Source organism: Rhea pennata, chromosome 19 (assembly GCF_028389875.1).
Source record: "Rhea pennata isolate bPtePen1 chromosome 19, bPtePen1.pri, whole genome shotgun sequence".
In the NCBI taxonomy this organism is placed as follows: Eukaryota; Metazoa; Chordata; class Aves; order Rheiformes; family Rheidae; genus Rhea; species Rhea pennata.
The window spans coordinates 7,751,862-7,769,099 of NC_084681.1; the positions used below are offsets into that span (position 1 = coordinate 7,751,862).

At 63.1% G+C, this 17,238-nt stretch overlaps 1 protein-coding gene across 3 annotated transcripts in view; it reads right to left on the minus strand.

Annotated features, from left to right (window-relative positions):
* The window catches only part of CASKIN2 (CASK interacting protein 2), a 32,595-nt gene extending 23,435 nt beyond the window's left edge, over nucleotides 1–9,160 (minus strand). For 2 of the 3 annotated variants that reach the window (XM_062591889.1, XM_062591885.1), the window contains exons 1-2: nucleotides 8,970–9,159; nucleotides 5,946–6,705 (exon numbers count right to left, since the gene is read on the minus strand). In XM_062591889.1, coding sequence (XP_062447873.1) covers nucleotides 5,946–6,042 — 97 coding nt within the window. In that variant the 5' untranslated portion in view covers nucleotides 6,043–6,705; nucleotides 8,970–9,159. Of the gene's footprint in view, nucleotides 1–5,945; nucleotides 6,706–8,969 lie in introns of all 3 variants that reach the window. The other variant, XM_062591887.1, reaches the window with a different exon arrangement.
* Nucleotides 9,161–17,238: the final 8,078 nt, after the last annotated feature.

A 17,238-nucleotide genomic window follows, 5' to 3' on the forward strand; every position in this document is an offset into this window, starting at 1 on the left:
CGAAGTCTTCAGTTGGAGGCAGCTTCTCCTCCAGGTAGCTGCAAGTCAGGAGGGGAAGCTGCAAAGCCCCCAGCGCTACCGTGCAGCGGATCGGGGGGCTCCGGGGGTCCCGGGGGGCTCTTTCCAGGCACGCGTCCTGGACGTCCTTGTGCCTGCCGAGGGCACCTTGCATTCGGAGCGGGGACTCGGCCCTTCTTCACGCGGTTCCTGCCTCGCGGCTCGGAAACTGCCGGCGCGCAGGGGGCTCTGTCCCCGCCGCAGAGGGGACGCGCCGGTCGCGCACAGTCCGAGGCCGGCTCGGGCTTCCCCCTCCCCGGCTGGCTTCGGAGCTGCTGGCGTCCAAACCATCCCGCCTTTCTGGGCCAGGCGGCCGGCACGGCCTCCCACAGCTCCGGGGAAGGCGGGAGCGGGGAACGCCGCCTCCGACCAGGGCTGAGTCACTCGCGGGTGCCCAAGCGACAGAAATCCCTCCCCGGCCCTAACCCCGGCCCGTCGCCGCTCAGGATCGGCATCAGCCCGAGCGCAGAAACAGCGCAGCCCCGGGCGCCGCTTCCCCCCGGCGAGCCCCTTCTTCACCGCCTTTCCGGGGCGGCAGGGCCCGGCCGCGCACGCGGAGCGGCACGCTGCCCCGCCGCAGGGCTTTTAGGGGCTTCGGCCGCCGGGCTCGGGCAGGCAGCCGGCCCTGGGGAAGTCCTTCCCGCCGGGGCTGGGCGATGCCCGGCACGGCCTCCGACGCTCCCGAGAGCCACTTATCTCCCTTCGCGACGCTGTTTGCTCTCGGCTTATCTCCCTGCGCTCGGCGCGGCGCGGCTACGGTTTCCCTGGCTCCGGGGGCGCCGCAGGCCCCCGTTAGAGGCCGGCTCTGGAAAGCAGCGGCGGATTCCCGGTGCGTTGACTCTTCTCGCGGCTGCCGGTGCTGGGATCTTCCTTCCCCGGGAGAGAGACCGAAAGGAAGGGCGAAGGCTCACGGGCCGGCCAAGCTCCTGACCGGGGCGAGAGGGACAGCCCGTCGGCAGGGCCCTGCCAGCCCGTGGGAAGAAAAGAAAACTCCAAACAAACTCCACGCTGGCCCCTGAGTGCTGGAGCAGCCCCCTCAGAGAGGCCGGGAACGGCGGGAGGACGACGGAAGGATTCGATCCCCCCTCCTCCCTTTGCCACACGCAGCTGCTGCCTGGCCGCCATCCCTGCGCACGCGGGAGCCTTTGAAGCCGCTTCTGCGCCTTCCCACCCACCGCAGGCCGGTGCACGAGCACGTTCGGGCAGGGCTGCGGGGCGGTGGGAGCCCCGCGGCCCCCCAGGAACGGGACCGCCTCCCGCCTGCTTTTCCAGGCACGGCTCCTCTCCCCGCTCCCGGGCTCGTCTCGGCGGAAGAGGGAGTTTCACGACTTCGGCCGAGTTTCTCGCCGTCTCTCGGGCATGCCCGCAGCGTGCTTACGAGCCCGCGCGGAGCTGCGCAGTCAGCCCGGCGCGTCAGAGCTGCAGGGCGTGCGCGGAGGAGGAACGACACCCCGAGCAGGACGCCAGGAAATCGCCCCGGAAAGCCGGCCTCGCGCAGGAGCCGGCCACGGTCACACGTGCAGGCGGCGGCGGCAGGGGGGGTCGGGCAGGCTGCGGTGCCCGGTGCAGCCCCGCAGGCAGCGGGACGCCCCCAGCCCCGCACCACCCCGCTGCCCGGTGCAAACCTCCATCCGGAGCGGCAGCGAGGGGGAGCCCGCTTCTCCCCGAAGGAGACCCTCGGGCCACGACAGCGGACGGCGCGTTTCGCTTCCCAGCTCGCACAGGCAAAGGCATGTTCAACGTCACAAAATAAACCCCAACGCAAGAAGAAAAGAAAAAAAAAAAATAAAGGCTTTTTTCTACCTACCTGTGGGACCTCCTGCCATCGAGAGAGAAGAAAAAAGCCCTGCTCGAGTCCGAGGGCAGCCGGTATCTCTGCAGACAACGGGGACGCACAGAGCGCTAATGGCCAAGGCTAACGAATATCAGGAGAGATATTAAACCCTGTGCTTCAGGGCTTAAGCTGACACAGCTACCAGAGATTAGGAGGAAAGCTAAGTGGAGGGAGGCGAACTATCCCACACCTGCCTGCCGCAGGTTTCTCGCGCCCATCCGCAGGGAGCTCCTGGGACCGCCTGCCCCGCCGAGCGGCGTCCGAGGGCCGCGACCGCACCGAGCGGGAAGGGAAGAGGCCTGCGGCAAGGGAGAGAAAACCTCTCCGGAAAACCTTACTGCTCTCCGTGCCGCCACGATGAGGGGTCCTGACCCAGGCGCGCGGTGGCAGAATATCCCCCACCCCGGGACTTCGCTGCCGTTGAGCAAGTCGTCACGACAGAGCCCAGAGCCCGGCCACATCCACGTCCCTGCACAAGTAGCACCCACTCTCTGCCTCCCAGCGAGGCACCCAGGGCTCGGGAGCCCCCAAAGCCGCTGTGAGACACGACACGGAGAGCAAACTGGGGGGCAGACTGAAAACAGCCGGATCTCCCCGAGCCACCGGTTCAAGTCCCAGCAGGGCAGACTTCGCTCCCTGTCCTTGAAAGTTTAGCGCGAGTTTGCTCAGCTGTCGCCCTTTCTTTGCACTTCATGCTCATTTAAACAAAAAGCTTCACCACTCCCTCGAGGGAGGCAAACAGCGAGCCCAGCTCCCGTTCCCCCCGCGCAACGCATCGAGTCTCGGACGCCGCTGGGGCGTTCGGGCTCCTTCCTCCAACAAAATACCCCTCAGCAGCCTCTCGAGCCTCCTGCCCCATCACCAAAACCGTCCACCCGGGAGCCGCTGCAGTCGGCCAGGACGGGGACGCACAGACCCAGCCGGGCGCCCGGGGCATCGCTGCCCGGTGGCGGCCGGATCCAGCCCTCTGCGGCCAGCCGGAGCCCTTTCCGGGGACGAGGGCCCCGGCGTCCCCCTGCCTCTCGCCTCCGCCGGGAGCCTCAGCTCGCGGCCGGTCTCCAGGGCTCCGGCGTCCGCCCCGGCCCGGCCGCGGCTCCTCCTCAGCGAGGAGGTGATCCATCACCGGGGAGAAAGGCCAAAGCCGTGACGGGTCGTTTAACAATTTCAATTAAACTCTGCAGCGCTCAGACGCAGAGGGGAGGGGAGAGAAAGCAAGAGGAGGAAATTAAGAAGAGGGACAAGAGGGACATCGCCACGGGTGCTAGGGGAGCTGGCTCGGCGGGGGGGGCAGCGGCACCAGCCCGCCTCTCCCTGCCCAGACGTCCCCTCTCGCACAAGCGAGCGCGGGGCGCCCTGACCTGCCCTCGCCGCGGGGGAGACGCCGAGCCCGGCCTGCCCTTCGCCTCCCGCCCCGGCCCCCGCAGCGTCCTCCCTGCCCACCCGGCAGCCCGCTAATAATAGGTGCTGTGACCCACTTGTACGGCAGCGCTCGCGCGCGGACGAGAGCCGCGCACGGTGAATATTAAACAACGCGTCCCCGAAGTTCCCGCTGCCGGGACTGGCGCTTGATTCCTGCTTACGTGCAGCGACTTTTTTAGGCACAGGAAGTCCCGGAGGGCTAATCACAGAGCCGCAGCTCCGAATCCACTGAGACAGCAGAAGGACTCTTAGAGGGATTTTAAAAAATCAGCATCTCCGCCTGTCGCGTGGAGAAGGCGCTTTAACGAGAGGCAAATGCTCTGCTCACGTGGCATCTCGGCAAGAGCGGGGAGAGGAGGGTGGAAGGGACGGGGAGCAGCGCTGCCTGCCGCGGAGGGGCCGAGCGCCCCCGGGGCTGCGGAAAGCCAGCAGGCCCGCGGCAGCGGCCTCGCCGGCGTTTGGGCTCCGCTCCCCTCCCAAAGCGGCCAGAGGCCTCCTGCCAGCGCGAGGGACCCGCCGCGGCCGCCGCGCCGGGGAGCCGCCCGCGCGCTCACGCGGGCGCCCCGCGGCCGGAGGCAGGGCGAGACGCCGGAGGGAAGCCCCCCCCTCTCCGCGACGACTAGGACAAGGGTTTTCAAGCTTGGGCCGGAGGGAACGAGCGCAGCTTCGCCCCTCGCGGCACGCAGGCTGCCGCGCCGAGGCCGCCGGCGGCTCGTCAGACCCCGGCGAGTCCGGCCGCCGCACGCGAGCTCCGGGCTGCGTCGCGTCTGCTCGTGGCTCTGCCGACGTCCTGACGCCCTTCGCTGCCTCGGGGAGGGGGGGGGGGTCCTCCAAGCGCCTTGCGAAGGCAGAGCCGTCTCCCTCCAGCCCCGGGGCCTTGCCCCGGCCTCTCCCGCCGCGAGCCGGGCTCGGCGCGTGCTCGGTGGGCGAAGGCAGCAGCTCAGCGCTGCTGTAGGCCCAGCAATCGGGATTTGCAGAGTTTTGGCACCAGTCAAAGCTTGCCAGTAGCTGACCCGAGGGAATTTATCCTCTTCTCGCATTTGCAACTCTCAGTCTAACCTGCGTTTCTCAGTGCTGGGCTAACCGCCCCGAGCTGCTCCTGTTAAGTCTTACCGCTTCCCTTCCTGCCCCTTTTCCCTTCTCCCTCCTCGGGGATATTCTTCCTCTCCTGCTTTCCTGAGTGCCCGCGAGAGCCCCCACCGACAGGGAGCTTCGACAAGGGGCTCCTGCCGTCGCGGCGCGGGCGGCCCGAGGCCGAGCAGCCCCCGGCACGGCCGGGCCTCCCCCGCACGGCTCCTGCCCCTGCCCGGCCTCTGCCGCTCGCGGGGCTGCCGAGCGGCTGCACGCAGGGGATCGCCAGCGGTTTTTAATAAACGCCTTCGGCCGGAGAGGCGGTCGCAGAGCTGTTTCGCCTCCCTCGGCCTCCGGGCCCAGCCGGAGTCACGCTTCCTTCGGGCTGCGGCGAACGGAGAGTGCAAAGGGGGGTTGCTGGGTCTCGCCTTCCCCAGCACGGCTCCTCCTCACCCCCTGCCCACGGCCCGGGCAGGACCCACGCGGCTTCCTCCCACCACGCACTGCTGACCAGCACCTTTTCATTTACTGCTTCCAGTCTCCTCCTCTCTCTAGGTCTCCAGAGTCAGAAACGACCAGGCCTTTCCTAACCAGGAACTCGTCCGCCGGCCACGCAATGCTGCCAGGGCTCTAGGAAGATCTCGGTACAGCTGCCACGCTCCCAACCGCGGCCTTTCCACCAGCACCCGCAGCCGCCGCTGCCACCTTCCCCGCAGAGGCCGGAGCCGCGCTCAGGACACGGGGTACACTCCTCACCGCTTGCGCTCGGCTCCCACGCGCGCCAACCCGGCCGCAACCTGCTGCTCCACCTTTTCGTCCCCCTCCTTGATTCCTGCAGAAGCTCTGCGGTGCCTGCGATCCCCCGCCGCCCTTTGGGATCCCAAGCGGTAAGCAACTGCCCCTGCCCAACGCCGGCACGAGCAGTCCCACGCGATGCCTTTGCCAGAGCGACGGGGAACCTTCCCCCGTCTCGCGGCCCGGCCCACCGAAGCGTTCAGCACAGACTGAGCCCGAAATTCATTCCAACTCACGCTTGCAGCTGACCTTTCAGAGAGCACATGAAAGGGAACAGCTCTGCGGAAGGGTTAAACATTACCAGACTGAAATTCAAGGCTTGACAATTGGTTCCAGTTGACTGGCTCGGCTGATAATTTTTCACAAGATAAATACGGCCAGGAGTGAGTGGCAATTGCTAAAGACCCTTTGTAGCAGCATCCCCCAAGCGGCATCGCTTTCTCCCCTGCCGTGATTTCCTTTTGCCCTCCCCTGCTCGGCATCGCCCCCGGCCTGGAGCCCGAAGGGAACCTGAGCCCTGCCGGGAGGATCGTTTACAGCTCAGACATTCATCAGCAAGGGCTGGATTCACACTCCCGCCTCCAACCATGGCATAATTCGCACACCGGAGTTTAGAGCCAGTGTTCACCCCCCCTCCCCTCCCCCCGGCTTGGGCTCGGGAACAAGCCCCATGCCCCAGGGCACACGGCGAGGTGCAAAGGGCAGAAACACAGAGCAGGATGGACGAGACGCGGCAAGAGAGCCCGCATCTCTGCACCGAGGTACTTACTGCTCTTGGATGCTTTGATCTTGGCCACCAGTTTCTGCACGCCAGGTACATCCCCGTTTTTCACGGCCTGAATCAGCTCCTGCTCTCGCCCCATCATGGACAGGCTGGAGCAACAGCAACGCAGAAGGAAGAAGTCCTCAGATCCCTATGGTTTATACAGCCATGGGAACAGGCCTCTAATTCCTCAAAACACACTCGGATGCAAGGTGAAATCCAGGAAGAAAGATGCTTTACAATCCCACGGGACATAAAAAAAAAAAAATAGAAGTTGCAGAAGTTGCGTCTCCGCTTACGCCGACAAAGAAGTCACTTTCTGCTTCGGGAGGAGCGAGACCCGGATGGAGTTTCGTCGAAGAACGTGCAATCAATTAAAACGAGAAATAGTTCAGTGCACGGGGACTGACTCCCGGCAGCAGCAGGGCCCCACGAGACAAAGCGAGGCGGCTCGGGGCAGCGGAGCCGGCAGAGCTCGCATCGGGGCGGCTTCGGCCTCTTAGCTGGACCCGTGCAAAGCTCCCGGAGACAGAGGTGTCATGTTGGGCTTCCCTCACCAGGCAGCGCTGCGCTGATGAGTCCCTAATTCTTCCCAAAGGGATTACGGGCTCCTTGCCATCTGGAAGTTATAGATCCTCCCTCTCTCTGGCGCTCGCTAGCCCCCTCGTTCCGGCATTCCTCTTGGCGACGGCCCTGCCAGCCACGCTGGGGAGCCGCCGCTCCCGGCAGAGCCTCGGGCAGGGGGACAGCACGGGAAACCCGGTACCTGCAAAGGGGAAGAGCACAGTCAGGCTTCAAAGGCTGTTTACTTCCCGGCGCTGTCGAAACGCTCCATCGCGACAGCTTTTGTATCCGTGCCGAAGAACAAATACTTTGACTATATTTAGTCCTGGCGGGACTTGGCTTATCCTCACATTAAAAAGAGAGGGAAGAACCTGCAGAGAAAACCTCCAAGTCGCTGCTGCGGGGCAGTCTGGGGCGCGACGAGCAGGGCAGCAGCCGGGGCGAGGCGGCAGGGGCGCAGCCTCGTCCCCCAGGGGCCAGGCGCGTCGTACCTGCCGCGTGGGGCTGGGGGGGGGGGACTATGAACCCCCTGCCCAGCAACAGTACCCGAACAAACATTCGGCTGAAGCCCTTTGCACCGACGGGACCGGTTCAGCCTTCCCTTCTCTGCGCAGGGGCGGGCACCGGCCCTCCAAAACAACCCGTGAAGGTCAGCGCCCCGGGACCCGAGACACGCTCTAACTGGCGCAGGGGCCCTCTGGGGCCCGTCGCTCGCAGGCGTGGAGCCGAGCGTAGCCCAGCGGCACAGCCGAACTCAGACGAAGATCAAAACTACCAGCAAAGCTGCCTGCAAGCACCTCCCGGCGGGCACGGGCACACAGCAGCAGGGAAGAGGCAGCAGGGAAGGGGCTCCCGCCAGCCCCAAGAGAGGGCACGAGGTCCTGCTGCAGCCACTTACGCCTTCCAGCCCGCTCCTCTCCCTCTGCACTTGTGTGGCCAAACAAGGCGGCTGGAAAACCCTCCTGGTTTGCAGCCATGCAGCTGCCAGGCTTCTCCAAAGCCCAGGGAGGAGCGCGTGTGCTGGAGGACAGTGAAGGCAGCACACGTCCACCAAGCTGCCAGGCCGTCACTAGACGGCCCTGCGACTCCAGTCGCGCTGATCCGGGCCAGATCAGAACCAGCGACCTGGCGAGAACCAGCTCCGGTTTCCCCCGGCCGCTGCTCGAGCCGTAGCCCTCCCTGCCATCGCCCTTCCCAAAGCGCTCGCGCTCATCCTCAGCCATTTATGTAACACGGAGCATCGCTTCCTCTGAGCAATTGAGGTCATCGTCGCGAGGAAGGAAACCACGTAAGGAGAGGGAAGGCGACAGAAGGAGGAAAAGCATCCATTGGGGTTGGGAGGGCGAGTCCACGGGGCGACCCGGGCACCCCGAGGCCTCCCACCCGCAGCCTGGCCAGCGGCGGGCTGGATCGCACCCAAAGCGGAGCCGCTTACCCCACGGCAAGCCGGGCAGCCGTGGGCGCCCCGCGTCGGCTCCGCGGGCTCCTCTGCGCTCCCAGCCATCCCCCGGGCGCAGCTGGGAGCAGGAGAGGCGACGCTCTAACTCAGTGCGGCCGGTTTAGCTTCCGGGACAAGGGGGTGCCGAGATTCCCAGGACAAGGCTGCAGATTAATCCTCGATTTCACTGCCCGTAGCCCCAGCCCAGGGTGGGTTCGGCCGATGAGCCCCCCTGCCGCAGGGGGCTGCTCAGGGGTTGGGGACCCTGCATGGAGGCTGTGAGGGCTGCTGTCACCACCCCACGGCCTGGGGCACCGGCACCGGCTTCTCTGTATTACAGCAAAGTTTCAGCCACTTGACTTGAGCTAACCCCTGCGGCGAATACATCGCCTCCTGAAATCTTAAGTATTGCCCTATCTTCAAAGTTGCTTGATTTAATTCAGCACATCTTATCCGACTTTAAGTTGCTCTCTGAGCACAAAAAAGCACGAGGACGCTACGCCATTTACTCGCTTAGTAAAGAAGCTCTTAGGGCCTTACCCAGGGAACAGCCCCACACTGCTGCCTACCCCTCCTGGCGCCCGCAACGCTCGGCAAGGAGCTCGGAGGCACCGAGAGCTCCGAATGCCAACCTCGGCCTCGGCGGAGAGGAGCAGTCGCAGAGGTCAGGCTCAGCACGAGCACACAAAGCTGGAAAAGCAACAGCAAACATCCCTCCCACCCGAGCAAACCGGAGCCTCCAGCCCAGGAATCCACCTGGAGAACCAAAGTATCTGAACTATTCCTGCAGCCAGCAACGGCGCCAGGAAAAGGAGGAAGAGGAGGAAGAGGAGAAAACCCAACACAAAACAATTACGTAAGTGAGGCAGGAGCGATGCTGGAGCGGAGCGGGCGCTGGGCAGCCCGAGCCGCTCGGCCGGTGGCGGGGGGAGCCTCGCCGGCCCCGGGGCATCTCCGCTGCCGCCCCCCGGCCCGGCCGGCCCGGCCCAGCCCGGCCCCGGCGCTGCAGCCGGCGGCGCCCGACTCACCTCTCGGGGCGCTTCTAGCCCGTCGAACCGAGCCGAACCGAACCGAACCGAGCCGAGTCAACCCGGACCGAGACAAGCGGGGCAGCGCCGCGCCGCACAATGCAGAGCAAAGCCGAGCCGAGCCGAGCCGAGCCGAGCCGAGCAGTACAAAGCCGAGCCGAGCCGAGCCGCGCGGCCCCGGAGGCGGCGCGCCCGCTTCGCAGGGCGGCGCGGCACTCCGCGAAGTCCCGCTCGGGCCGGCCCCGTCCCGGCAGGAAATCCCTCCCCGGGCCGGCCTGATTGGAAAGGCCCGGCGGGCCGTGCGGGCGGGGCAGCGCCGGCGCCGCTGTCACTCACCGCGCCGCGCCGTGCCGTGCCGTGCCGTGCCGCGCCGCGCCGCGCCCGCCGCGCTGGGCAGGGCCGCGGCAGCGCGGCGCCCCGGCCCGGCCCGGCCCGGCCCCGGCCCCGGCCCCGGCCCCTCCGCGGCCGGCAGAGGCGGGGGCCGCGCGGGCCCAGCGAGCCCCGAACCCGCCGCCGCCGGGCGCGCCCCCCGGGCGGCCGAGCCGCTGCCCCTCGGCTCTCCGCGCCTGGTTCCGTTCTGCTCCCCCAAAGCGTTAACCCCCCCCAAACCCCCCTTCCTATGAATCCGAGAGGGAGTTCGGTGCTCCCGCGCGAGCCGGGCACTCCCGAAACAAGAACTGCCTAATAAAGCTGGACAGCTTTTGCTGCACGATACCACTGGATTATCATCAACTAATCAGATTAAAACCACACAGGAGCTTTGATTTTACTCCCTGAGCGCCCAGCCCGCAGCTCCCTGGGGGGCTGCAAACACCCGGCACGGCTCGGCACCAGGCCCGAGAGGTTTCACCAAATTAGTGAGCAGCCCCCGGACGGGGGATCCGCAGCGAGGCCAAGGAGGAACCGATGTCTCACGACACACCCAGGCTTTTCAGTCCTGGAATAAAGAGATTATTATGCACATCTAATTATAAATGTCAACATCTTATGGCTGCTGTTTTGAAGCGTGAAGCTGTAAGTAGTCCTGCTAGAAAGTGCTGTGAAGCGAAAGGTCTTGTTATTCCTAATGTGATTTTTGCCACAGCTTGTAAAGCAGTGACATTTATAATAATCCCCTGAATTTATGTAGCACCTTTTGTCCTTTTAAGGATCTTAATTAAGCTTTGCAGCTCCCCGAGCACAGACTAAACCCACTTTGCAAACGAGAGCAGGCCCTACTTTACACAAAGTTCGCGTCCTGCGTCGCTGCCTCCCGCAGAGGTGGGACTTTTCCACTGGCAACGGCTCCTGCGGGCCCACAGCTACGCTGCAGAAAGGCACGTCTCAGCAGCCCTCCCGCATGAAGGTTACACCGCTCCAGTTAGGCTCGCGTGGTTAAAGCTGGGTAATTTAAGTTTTAATCTCTGCTGCCGCAGAAACCTTTCGAACTGAGGGTGCCGCTGCAGAGCCTGCCCAGCTCTGCTGCAGAGTCACCATTTCCAGGGCAGCCCTTGACCGCCAAACCACCTGCCAGCGCTCCCAGCGCTGCCCTTCAGCTTGATGCTTTGGCTCTAGGGCGCTCGCCCGAAGGCAGGAGGATTCGAGTCAGGAGCCCTGATTGCCTGTCCCATATCACACAGCTTTTTGTTTAACTCCAAGTGGTTAAACAGCTCTTGCACGATCCTCAGCAAAAAGACCTGTTAATGGCAGTGGCCCAGAGCTGAGACCTGTCCTGGCTGCAGAGGTGACCAAGGCCTAGGACAGCATTTATTTCTCACATGCTGCCAGATTGGGCCCTAAGAAAGTTCATCTGCTATACAGGAAGCTACACAGTAAATTCTCTCATCCACAATATTTCTGCAGCAAAGGGGAGAGTGGGAGTCGCACAGCTCCATCCCGCAGGCTGCATGAGGACGGTGGGTGCCCTGGCCAGCGCTGCGGAGCGGGATGGAAGGCAGCTCTGTCCACTGCCCGCTCCCCGGCCCCGAAGAAATGCCTTTTAGCGCTTTGCTCCTGTGCATAAACCCAGCGGGATGTTTGTACGTGTTTTTTGGAGGAGTTTTGAAGAGCTGACATATCTAGGAGACTTGTAAAGAGCTCAGTCCTGTTTGGAGACCTTGCAATCTGGTGGTTCAGAAAGGTGCCAAAGGGAGCATCGACCGACATCCCTTGAATTTGGGTTTGGAGCGGCTGTGACTGTCCGGCTCTGGATCTGGGACAGGCTGCTCAGCCTCAGCAGGGACTTGGCTCCATCTTGCAGCTGCTCAGGTCAATGTTGCCATCTAGAGGCTCACGCTACAACGATGTTCTCTTTGCCGGGTGCTGGGGAGGATTTTTTTTATATATTCCAGGCAGCATTTAAAAGCAGCTTTTTTGGGGTGGACAGTGGGAAGGAGAATTGGAAATGTTGCTCCTCCCGTTGAGATACTTTGACTCCAAATATCGCTGCTCAGCTTTACTGGGTAGCCCTAGCCCAAGTCCTGGGCAGCTGATTGATGGCCACAGCTCATCTCTGCTCTTCTCAGCCTCAGCAGCTATCTGAATCCCTCCTCTCGCCTCTGAGATTGACCTTAGTTGTTCCCCAATTCCCTCTTGCTCCCCTAGCTCAGAGCTCCCTTGGTGTGACACCATGAGAAGCTCCTGAGCTTTGGTTCCTGGAGCCCCAACCCCTCTACAGAGCAGTTATCCACATGCAACAGGGGTTTTGGAGGTTTGTGGGAGTCACAGCAGTTGGCTCAAGATCCCTTCCTGCCCCCGACTCCAGAACCACCCCAGCTCAGAGCAACATGCTGGCACCATCGTCCAGTGCCTAAGAAACCAGGAAAAATCAGAGTTACCCAATCCGACAAAGCCCCCTTCCATGTTCATCACACCTCACTCTGCCCCTTTGCCTTGCCCTTCTCCCCTGACACAGGCAGAGGGGGGATCCTGCTAAACAGCGAAGATGCTGGAGCCAGGTATCCCCTACGTGGGTAATATTGCTTCCCCAGACAGGCCTGGAGACACTGATGCCAGGACACCTCTAGTTCAGAGGTAAAACAGAGCTACAGCCAGGTATCTGGACACCCGTCTAGATAACAACACCTGCACAGGGGCTGCAGCACCCCAAGTTCATGCCATGCTCCCTTTCCTGTGAGTATGAAGGTGTAGGTTGAGGATGAAGCACAGCTGCATCGCTGAGGTCTCCAGGTACCTCCTGAGATGGGAGGCTTGGACCTTCACCTGTCCCCAGAGTGGCTGTTCAGCAGCATCCTCTCATGCTCTGGCTGCCCGGTCGACACCAGCACTTTCCTTCCTCAGCTGCTCCCCCCATCACCGGGTGGGAGGACAAGCTGCTCCATTCCCACTTTCCCAAATGGGTTGCTGGGCAGGGACTTATTTGACACAGGCTTTTCCTGCACCCAAAGAAAAGATAAGGAAAAGAAAGCAAAGAGATTTCGTAGTGGTGAAGGAGCCTGCAGGAAACCAGGCTTGAACCACAGTCAGGTGAAGGAACAGGTTCTCTTACAGTCAATCAGCTTATAGCAGAAGGCAGGCGACTGCCCAGGTTTAAACGCTTTCAGGGCTCAGAAAGGAGAGGAGACAGAGGGTCCCAGTCCACCCCAGCAGCCCTTTCTGCACCTCTTAGAGGGTCACACCTCGAGCCCCCGCCAGCGTTAAGGAGGGGTGCTCACAGGGCACCAAAAGGTGACGGGTGCCCCTCTGTGGACCAAGCCCAGCAGAACACTAGTCCTTTTGGTAAGCAGCCCAGCAAGTCTTGGTCCAATTTCACACCATGTCCGCAGAGACCCAGGGGACCTCCCCTTTCACCTCCCCCCCCACCCCCGTCGCGTGAAGTCGGGGGCAAAGCTGGAGAAGGCCGAGGGATCAGCCCTCTGGTGTGGACCCCCTCAGGACACGCGACGTGTTCGTGAATGAGTTTTTGCCATCACCTTTTCAAAACCTCCCCGGCAACAGCTGCCAGCAGCAGAAGTCCGCAGAGCTGAAACTAGACCTTGTTTAGGGGGTTAAACGGAGAAGGAGAAGCACTGCTGCGAGGAGGAGCAGGAGCAGGATGCTCCAGCAGGCAGGCGTTTGGGCCGGTTTGCCCCCCGACACCTCCTGCCCCCCCGTGCCGCGCGCGCTGCAGCCTCGGCCGGCCGCAGCAACAGGGAGCGCTTCGCTGCCCGGCGACATCCCAGCCCGGGCCAGGCGCCCCCAAAAGCCAGCGCGTGCTGCAAGCCCGGACATCAGCCGCAGCACGAAGCAGCAGCAACCGCCCTTTGCAGAGCTGGCGGCGACCGCAACCCCCGCTGGAGTCAGTCCCCGGCGTACGGCAGACCCGAACGGGGGCTGTTCCCACTCACCTTCCAGTGATTTGGGAAGCTCTGCTCAGCTACCACCTTTCAGAGCAAAGCAAGGCGACCAGCGCCAGGGTCGCTCCCGCCACGTCGCTCCGGCTGCAGCTCAGCTCCGGGCTCACCGGAGAAGCAGCTCTGCAGCATCAGCGGGAACGCGCGAGCGCTGGAAGTCACAGCCTGCGCTGGCGTCTTCCCCAGCAAGGCAAAGTCTCGCAGGAGTTAACCCCCCCCGCCCCATCACACGGTGAACTGCGGCAGGCGCCCGACACGGGGCTCCGCGGGCCGGAGCAGACGTCCCGCACGCGAGCGCTCAGCCCCGCGCGCTCCCCTTTCCACCCGTACGCACCCGCTGCGGCTCGCACTCTTGCCTCCCGTCCCCTGCTGCCTCGTCTCCTGCTCCCGCTCCTCCGCTGTCCGCCTGTGCCGGCAGTCGCTTCTTTCTGTCCCTGGGCCTTTCTTTTCTCTCCGTCTCCCTTGCCCCATCCCTCTCTCAGGAAATTAAAGATAATCCCCCCCCCCTTTTTTTTTTGCTGCTGATTCCCTGTTTAACATTCGCTGCGTGCGCTTGCACTGATTCAAAACAGGATTAGACTTTCTGTTGCTTTGATGTCAGTTGGGCTTTGCACTTAAGGCACAGGGGAGGGAAAAAACTGCCTGCTAAGAAGCCTTGCGGGCTCTGCCCGTACGCTTGCCCCCGGCCTGGAAACGGAGGTCGGCCACGTTTCACCGCAGAGGCAGGGTGCCCTTCCTGCCTCGGACGATCCCAGAAGGGGCCACGCGGCCCCCGTGCCCGCCCCGCCGGCCACGCGCGGCCCCTGCGCCGCGTCATCCCGCCGAAGCGCTCGGCTTCTGCCCCAACTCCGCTATCGCCAAGCGCTCCGGGGACTTGGATGGACTCCTGGCAAGGGAGGTGCCGTTAATCGCACGCAGACACAACTCATTGACTGCCGGTGAATATTACAACCTACAGCTGCCACTCGGCAGGGAGCAATAAACGCCACCGGCATCGCTCCGACAGAGGGATCCGCGTGGGGGAAGCCGGGCGGGAGTCACGCCTGGGCGACCCTGCGCCGGTCACTTCCCAGGGAGGAGCGAGAGAGGTGCTAAGAGGGAAACGCGCCTCTCCGTTCCCCGCGCTCCGACCCCCGCGCTGCGTCACGGTCCAAGAATTGGGCATTTCCCTCCGCCTCATCAAGCCGGAGTTTCTAAGCCCCGGAGATGAGCGCCGGGCAGAAGGGGAGAGCGGCTCACGGACCTGGCGTTTTACCTGCATCTTTACGACAGTCTTGCTCTGCTCCGAGCAAAGCGTTCGTCGGGGCCAGCGGTATCTAGAGCAGCCCGCGGCACAACACGGAGCTGGGGGCGTAGCACCACGGGGCAAGATTTCCCTCACCTCCGTCCCATGCTGATCTCGCGTTGGAATTGAAGAGCCTTTTACATGGGCTTCTGCAGAGCCACGACCGGGGCCAGGATCCCGCTGCTTCGTCACGTTCCTGCAGACGGAGGCTGGTGTCTCCCTCCGGGTAAGATCACGCGTCGCGTCGGGGGCCTCGCGGACGCGCTGTGCTCCTCGGGGCTCGCGTCTCACGGCTCCTTTCTGCTCAGGGAACAAGCGAGATTTGCTGCTGCCAGAGTCCTCAAGAGCCAGGCAGCTCACGGCTCCGGGCCCCACGTGCCAGCGCGGAGGGCAGGTTTGGCCCAGGCTAGACGCAACAGATGCCACAGGCGGCGGATGGCACAGGCCGTGCTCGCAGGCGCCTGCCTGGTAGTAGCCGGGAAGGGCGCCCACGCGCCTGCCGCTCCGCCCCGGATCCGGCCGCCCCTCTCCCGGGGCTACACCGCGTCCCAGGCTGCCGTCGCCACGGCCCCGCTCCGGGCGCCCTCCCGGAGCGCCCGCGGGCTCTGCGACAGCCTCTGCCACCGGCGCGGTGTCTAATCCATTTTACCCGGTGCACGCGCCCAGGCTTGATTAACGTCTGAAACGAGCTCCGTCCATCACCGAGGAGTAAAGGAGATTAACTCTGCAGCACGCCCGCCTCACGTTGATCCCATTCTCCAGGCCTCCCGATCAATGGCGAGGCCGCCTTATCTGCCAGGCCAGGAGACACGAATATCCGGGCTGACGGGAGGCGGCGGGAAGCGCGGGAGCTGCCTCGGACCGGGGCCCTGCCGCGTCTCGGCTAAGCGCAATTCGGAAAGCCCGAGGCAGGGGTCGGGTCGGCGGGGAGAGCCGTCGCCCGCCGCGCGCGGGAGGCCGGGAGCCAAACCGAAGGCCTGAAGGAACCGCGCAGAGGCGCCCCGCGGGGTGCCGGGCGGCCAGGGCGGCTGCCCAGCCTGCGCCTCCCCGGAGAGATCGCGCGTGTCGAGCGGCTCCTGCGGATTAGCGGTGCCATCTGGACGGGCTCCAGGCTTCAGCAACAGCTCCCTCCTTTCGGCTCCCATCTCCTCAGCTTCTGCGGCCATCAGCTGGGCTGGAGTTCTGTCGCTTTGGGGTTGTTTTCTTTTTTTTCTTCCCCCTTAAGTGGAAATTATTCCTCATTTCTTTTAGCAATCAAGACACAGAAAGAGAGCGGACAGGAAGGAATTCCCAGGAGATGAAAGGGTGGGATTAAGGACACGGCTTTCGCTTTGTTACCACTCCGGTAGGGCTAAGCAATTCCTTTCAGAAGCAGGCTTTAATTAACTAAGTTCTTCTGACAGCAAAGAAACCTGCATCTGGAGGTAGCCCCAGTTTCCTGGGCCTGCCAGCAACCCTGGGTGCAACGTCAGCAATGCGGACGAACACACTCGCACACGCTCTTCTACTAATCCCTTGAGATGGATTTCAAATTCCTTTATAAAGGTGCCGACTGTCATCCTGGCCTGGAAAACAGAGGGAAGGAAAGGAGACCCGAGCAAGGCTCCCCCGCACCCTGCTGCAGGGAGGAGGATCCAGGCGCACCGAACCCCGGTGCTGCGGTGTCTCAAGACCTGGGAACGGACCTTTGCGCGGAGGAAGAAGCCAGGGCAGGAGGCGGTACAGAAAACTCCACCGCTTCCCAAACCAACCGCCCGCGTCACGCGGCGGGGAGACGGCGGGGAGAGGAGGGGAGGCGAGGCCCAGTGGCAAGCCGGGGCGTTCAGAAAGCACCACGCATGTATCCGTATCCTTCGCTGCCACAAAACCCTTCAGGAACTAAGTCAATCCAAAATAACACTTTGGGTTGATTTTTATCCAGATGAATTCTCTCCAAGTATTTTAAGGCTACCAGAGCATTTTGCTCAATCAGCAAAACGTCCTGCTTTTGCCTGGCGTAACCCTTCTCTTGAAGCCTATATCAAGTTTGAAACAAGAAACCATCTCGGAAAACGTCACGTTCTGTGAGCTCAGCCTGCAAAATCGGACGCGGCGCTGGCCCCTAACGGGGTCCCTGTTTACGCACAGCGGGCGCAGGCCTCCGCGAACGCCGCTGCTGCTGCCCCAGCCTGCTTATTCCTCTCTGCAGCTTGGCTTTCCGTGGAGACGCGGACACGGAAGACCTCAAATCCACGCGTGCTTTCAGAGGGAGTCGCACACCGCCTTCCACACAACAGTAATTCCTGCACTGGAAACATCTCGTTTGATCCCTCTGATGATCACATTTGCCTTTTTTAAAGCCACGTTACACAAGTAGCTCGCAACAAACCCAAGTCTTTCTCCGCTCCTGTCTTTCCAGCTAACGAACTCCCAGCTGACAACAGTGTCTCACTGCTGTTCTCGAAACGTGTGCCGCTGCTTTTATCCCCTCGGGCCGCTACGCGCTGAGCGGTTTACCAATTACTGTTCTCACAAATGACAGTCACTTCACTTTTTCATTATCGTTTTAAAAGGTTCCCACCGCTCCCAGTGCCCTTAGCCAGCGCCTCCAGCCCCTGGCAGACGTCTGCACTCAGCTGCAGCACAGGGCACAGGTGACCGACCTGCCAGGGGA